Source organism: Xenopus laevis, chromosome 6S, assembly GCF_017654675.1.
Source record: "Xenopus laevis strain J_2021 chromosome 6S, Xenopus_laevis_v10.1, whole genome shotgun sequence".
NCBI lineage: Eukaryota > Metazoa > Chordata > Amphibia > Anura > Pipidae > Xenopus > Xenopus laevis.
The window spans coordinates 49,553,485-49,559,484 of record NC_054382.1 but is presented as its reverse complement, the minus strand read 5'-3'; the positions used below and the strand labels follow the sequence as shown (position 1 = coordinate 49,559,484).

Genomic DNA, 6,000 nt, shown 5'->3' with positions numbered 1-6,000 from the left:
GTGGGGGCCTGGACTGTTGGGTCTGCTTCCTCTATAGCTTATAAAAAACATCTTCCTCCCCAGCCGCTCTCTTACCTGCGACAAGGATGGAGGGTGCAAGAGGAGCAGAGGCAGGACATGGACGGGAGGATGGGCGTCAGAGTGCGCTGAGACCCTCTGAATATTTTTTTGCAAGGGGGCCCGAAACACTCTAGTTACACTACTGTTTGCCTGGTTATTTCTGACTGTTGAAAGAATGTAGCAGAAGCCAGCTTATTAACAGACCTGTAAGCATTCAATAGTGTTGTCTTGTTTGGAGTAGAGATAGGGACAGAGACAGGTGTTCATACACTGTACAAATAACTTTAAAGCTATAGAAACATTTTCATGTATTTTTCTTGAATTTGGCTTTTATATTTACATTCCTGTCATAATTCAATAGTTTATTTTTCTATTAAGATGGCGAGTAAAGTGAGAGACCATTTGTAAGACTGTATACTTTATAATCTATGAGCATTTCAATCAAAACTGTCTTGCAAGGAAATGTCTTTGTATATACAACATTTTAGATATATCTGTCTATTTATGATGTCTGCATGTAGGAGCCCCCACTGCCATGTGCATTGCTCTAAATGTTCCAGTCCTTTGCATCACACAAGTCATATTTAAAATGCACTTGACTGTTAGCAAAAGGCCATCTACTGATTATTTGGTGAACTGCAGGCAATAACCCAAGCATCCCAGTATCCCTGATCAGCCTTTTAATAGGCCAGCCTCCCCCTTCCATCAGTCTGCAGGAGCTGGTGCAGAGATTAAAACAACACAAGGGTTCTGCTTCATGCCATCCACACTCAGCCACTGAACACTCTGCTCCCTATGACTGCTTCTTATGAGCAAGATTTGTGCCAGAGGTTTCTGGCCGAAGGAACACAGCAGGGCTGGCGAGGAGAAAGAAGCAGCAGCAGGCACTGGTGGAGTGGAGCCGATGTGGGTTGTGCTGCAGTGCTGAAGCTCTGATTCCTTCTAAGAGAGCTGAATACATATAGCATTGTGATTTTCAATGTGATTGTGGGGAGTGTCTTCTCTAGTGCCTGCCTGCTCTGCTGTGTGGCTGCATATATATACTGTATGACGGTGTGTTTCTGAGCTTGGCTATTCCAATCTCTGTAATTGGAAGGGCTCAGTTTGCAGAGACAGCTTCAGCAGCACTGCTTCCATCTCCTTGCTCCACTCTCCTATCCTAATCTTTTTGCCCATGAGAACTTTGAGATACACATTCTTCTGACAGCTTGTTTAATTTATTTCTTCTTGTTTCTCCGTGTCTGCTTCTTAGCCATGATCTACAGAAGTGTGAGAGCAAGTTTGCTAATTCAGTGCTAAGGACTTCAAGGGGACTTGAGGACCCAATCAAGAGTCTGAGGAAGCAGGGCAGGGGTGGGCTTGTTATTCTTGGACAAGGGGGAGGTAAATCACCACCCCACCCTCAGCTTCTTCAAGTTTACCTGCCTTCCATTCTCATCAAAGCAAGCAAGGCTACATAGCAAAAATACTGTGGGGAGAAGTTGCACATATAAACTGCTGAGATCTGGAGTTTATTCCTGGGACCACTTGCAAGCCATGGTTTGGATATTCAGAAACAGGTGCACTGCTCCATTCCTGGGGATTTTGAGCTGTATCTACTGCATAGCCCGGAGTGCCTCCCCTACATTCCGTAAGTCTATCATCCCTTTCTTTATCCCACTTGTTTCAAAATACTCCCTGACAAATAAACAGAGATCATTTGCCCCTGCTGCTGCCTTTAATCATGAAATACATCACACCGTGCCTGGCTGCAGTTGGCTCACAGAGCATATTTGCTAAAAGTTAACCCCCTCCCCCCCCCCATTTCAGTGAGAATTGTAACATTTGCTGATCCCTCATGGTACGAATCCGGAGGCGAAGCCTCATGCTGCATGTCTTTATTAATACATAAGCAGCTTCACACAGGGTGAACTGAATATAGATGATTGCTATTATGGTCCTGCAGAAACTGAATGAGTCTGGGGTGCACAATGAGACTGGCAGCATCATTCTGGGGAAGTTATGTGCCTTCATACAACAGCTTGGTTTTTTTCTGGCTGAAACAGCAGTGTGAAAGTTTGTAGTGAATTGACTTCCCAGAAACAAAATGAATTATGTCAAAACACAAATCCCTATTTTAAAGTATTATTAAGTATTGTAAAGGCAACAAATCACAAGGTTTGGAAGATTTCATTTTCAACATGGAATTCATGTGGGTCCCACTGTGTGGATCTGCTGCTTCCACCATAAACTACCGACATTGGCATGTGAGCTGGACTTTTTTTTTTAAATATAAATTGCTTATACATAGGAAGTCAAATTAATGGCCTCCAGCTGTTGTAGAGTTACAGATACTGGGCACTGACGTTTATAGATAGCAGGAGGGCAGCCGGCTATACAGCCCTAATGTTTATAGAAGATGTATATATTTGGCCTGATTTTAAACATTGCATAACCATGACAATTAATGGCTTTTCTCTGTGTACATGGGAATATATTGTCAGAGATGAGCGGTAATTGCAAGTTAACAATGTCTGATAGATTCTCTGATTTCCATGAATTATTGTTGATACTCAGCCAGGTAACTGCGGAGGGCTGATCCTGTCTCATTCCAACCCTGCACCTCTTCCAACCCTGCACCTTCTGTGATGCTTTTTGACTGGAGTAACTATGGCTGTGCTTCACAGATGTTTATGTGGGTACAGACTTATTGTAGCTATTCTTGATATGATTTTGTATGTTTGTCACCTTCTGTAGGGTTGTTTACTTGATGTGCTACATTAAGGGCCATATTTATCAATGGGCGAATGGACAGTTTGAGTGAATATGGTTATGGTGTTCTCCTCTGGTAAACTGTATGCCCACCCTTTGATATATTTACCCCTATTTGTAGAAAAAATGCAAATGCCTGACTGGTGAATTTAATCATACCATTTAATGCATTTTGTGAATGGGTTGAAAAGCAGCAACACAAAGTTTATAAAAGTATATACATGGCTGATAACCTCTTGTGCATTTGCATGGTCTCAGTACTGTCAGCATTCAGTAAAACTCTGGGTTCTTGCTGTCACCAGTTTTGATTACAAATAATCTGCAGGATGAGCAGTAATAGGAAACTGGCAATAGATACTAGAGTGAGCTGACTTCTGTTTAAGCACAACTCCCAGCCAGCATTCATCAATAGAGATATGCTGGGAGTTGCAGTTCAAGCACCTATGGAGGACTTCCAGGCACCAGTCCCTGCATGAGTATAAAAGCTCTTAGTTCTTTTGCCCTTTACATTTTAATCTGATTTAGCAGCACACCTGCCAATGAAACTAAGTGATAAATGTTCCCTGCCTCCTCCTATGTGCAATCAACTATTTGCCTGCCAGAACAAAGGCAGTACAAAGATAGAAAAACTATGTGCTATAATGTAAATGAGATTTTTAAATGCTGTTATTTTTATAATAAAGAGTGTTAATGCTGTCTTGAAACATGCACATAAATAGTTAAACACATGTCATAGCAGATCTGAGATATTATCTGACTTTGCTATGCTTTGAAAAGTTCCCTTGTCTATAGGGCTCATTCAAGAAATTGGATAAGTGCCATTGCAAAAACTGACGAATCAGCAATCAGTTATTAACAATCTCTTCAAGTACAAGACAATGAAAGCACTGACCGGATTGTTTGCTGTTGGCAACTGCAGTTGTACAAGTTAGCACCTATGTTCATAAATGAGCCCTATAGCTATAGGTGCTTTCTTTTCTAGTATTGCAGGTGATCAGCTGCTCAGCATATCCCCCACTCACCAAAACAATTTCTGCTTTGTCAATGCATAGAGCAAGCCAGTTTTCCCAGTTGTAGTCCTCTTCAAAGGCTATTTAAACCAATCCATGTATACATATACTTCATTTGAATTATTTTGCACCTGTTCTTTAATGGAAGGCTTCTTTTGTTCTCTACTATATATATTGCTCGCACGTGTTACATGGGATAGTGTAATCATCTTTTCTTCAGCATATTAAATAGCTATAATGTGAAATTCAGCCAGGAGAGGTCATCACTAGCTCAGAAATGTTAATTCGATATTTTTTCGCTTTGCCTACTAAAATAAGTATTGTTTTCAGTCTGTTTAAATATTTCTTTTAATAGCAGCATATTAACACACACATACACACAGAGTTAATCTTCGTGCACTAGTATCAGTGCTTTGCTTAGACACTAAGGCAGCAGCATCCTGCATACTCATCACTACAGTAAGGTTCCAAAGGAAATGCTGATATGACAATATTGCCATCATGTTCAGCTTTGAGCAAGAATCTCTGTGGATAAAAATGAGGAATACATGGCTCTGACGCTTCCCTTAAATGACGACCCATAACTCATATTCATCTAGCCGTCTTCCATGTGATTCTGCAGTGGGATGCAAAATATGGGCCACTATGGGGTGGAACAACATTGTTTTAGTAATGGCTATCTTATACTTAAAAGCCAATATAAGTAGGTGGTTCAAGCATGTAATCAGTAAGTGATGTAGCTATTGGCAACACTGAATATACCAGATTTGATATTGCATTTAAAGTGCTGTTTTGTTTTTAAATTTACCAACTTGGTAAATACATTGTAGATGGTGTATGTTACTTTAAGATTCAGTCCTGGGACAATAGAAACATGTATGTACAGTATATACACCTGGCATCACTTGGTATTTAATATTGCAAAGCTAAGTGCATGCAGAGTGAGCGAGACTCCATAATGGTTTGGCCAGTGTTGTGTTTACTGTCATTTGAGTACACTGGCCAGGCTTGGGGGGACATTGAACATAGTTTAAACATGAAGGGGGTTATTTATTAAGCTCCACATTTTTGTAAAGGGGAAAATACAATTTGTTTAGAGAAAAAAAAACTTGTATGCTGTTAAAAGTCTGATGAAAAATGTATTCCAACTCAGACCTGCCAAGAACATGTAAAAGTCAATGGCAGATATCCCATTAACAACTGGAAAATTTGAATTGCGTTGGGTTTTGATAAATAACCCCCTGGCAGAAATCTTTTTTGCTACTTTGCTAAAACTCCATGTTTTTTCCCCGCCTTACTTGGGTTTTGGTAAATGTTTTGCCCTCTGCACCATATTAGATGTAAACCAATTAATGGTATAGGTTTCCCTACACAGTGGGGAAATCTACATTGTATTTCCCCATACTGCCACATGAAATGTACAGGTATGGGATCTATTATCCAGAATGTAGAGGACCTGGGGTTCTCCATACTTTGGGGATCTTTGAATAAACCCAATAGGATTGTTTTATCACTAATTGGGATTAATTTGATCTTAGTTAGGCTCAAGCACAATGTACTGTTTTATTGTGACAGAGAAAAAAATAATATTAATTTTAAAAATCTGAATTATTTGATTAAAATGAAGTCTATCGGAAACTGCCTTCCCCTTAATTTGGAGCTTAACGGGTTTCCGGATAACGGATCCCATACCTGTACTAATTTTATTACCCTGAAAGATTTTATTTTCAATTGAATGTATGTAGTATTGATAAGATTCATTACATCACAAGAATGCATAAGGGGTTTTTAACCAGAAAAGGGAATACAAAAAGATGACTGACAATTAAAGGGCTTACGTACATGGGTGTCTAGATATATAAACAATATAATTCAAAAGGCTATGGAGTAAATTACCACTCCAGAGTTAATACAGTCCACATTTTATTATTTATATGGCCATTACTTTACTTTGCTACAATTTATTAGATTGAGGGCTCTCTGAAGAATTCATTCTGCCATTTAATGAATTATAGAACTACATTATTTGCAGGTTCAAGCTGATACTGGTGATGCAATATTAAGGGTTAATATTGCTCAGTAACAGGATACATTGCTTATCTGAAAATCAGAACAGTTGGAAAGGACCCAGGAATGAAGAAAGCCATGTGTGCTAAAAAAGAAGATATAATCTAAACCT

General features: G+C 39.5%; 1 protein-coding gene across 1 annotated transcript in view; it reads left to right on the top strand.

Annotated features, from left to right (window-relative positions):
• The first annotated feature begins 790 nt into the window (after positions 1-790).
• LOC108719696 (contactin-associated protein-like 2) overlaps positions 791-6,000 on the top strand; it is a 1,103,988-nt gene continuing 1,098,778 nt past the window's right edge. Inside the window, exon 1 of the mRNA XM_041567571.1 lies at positions 791-1,690. Within this exon, the coding sequence (XP_041423505.1) occupies positions 1,597-1,690 (94 nt within the window). The 5' untranslated portion in view covers positions 791-1,596. The remainder of the gene's footprint in view (positions 1,691-6,000) is intronic.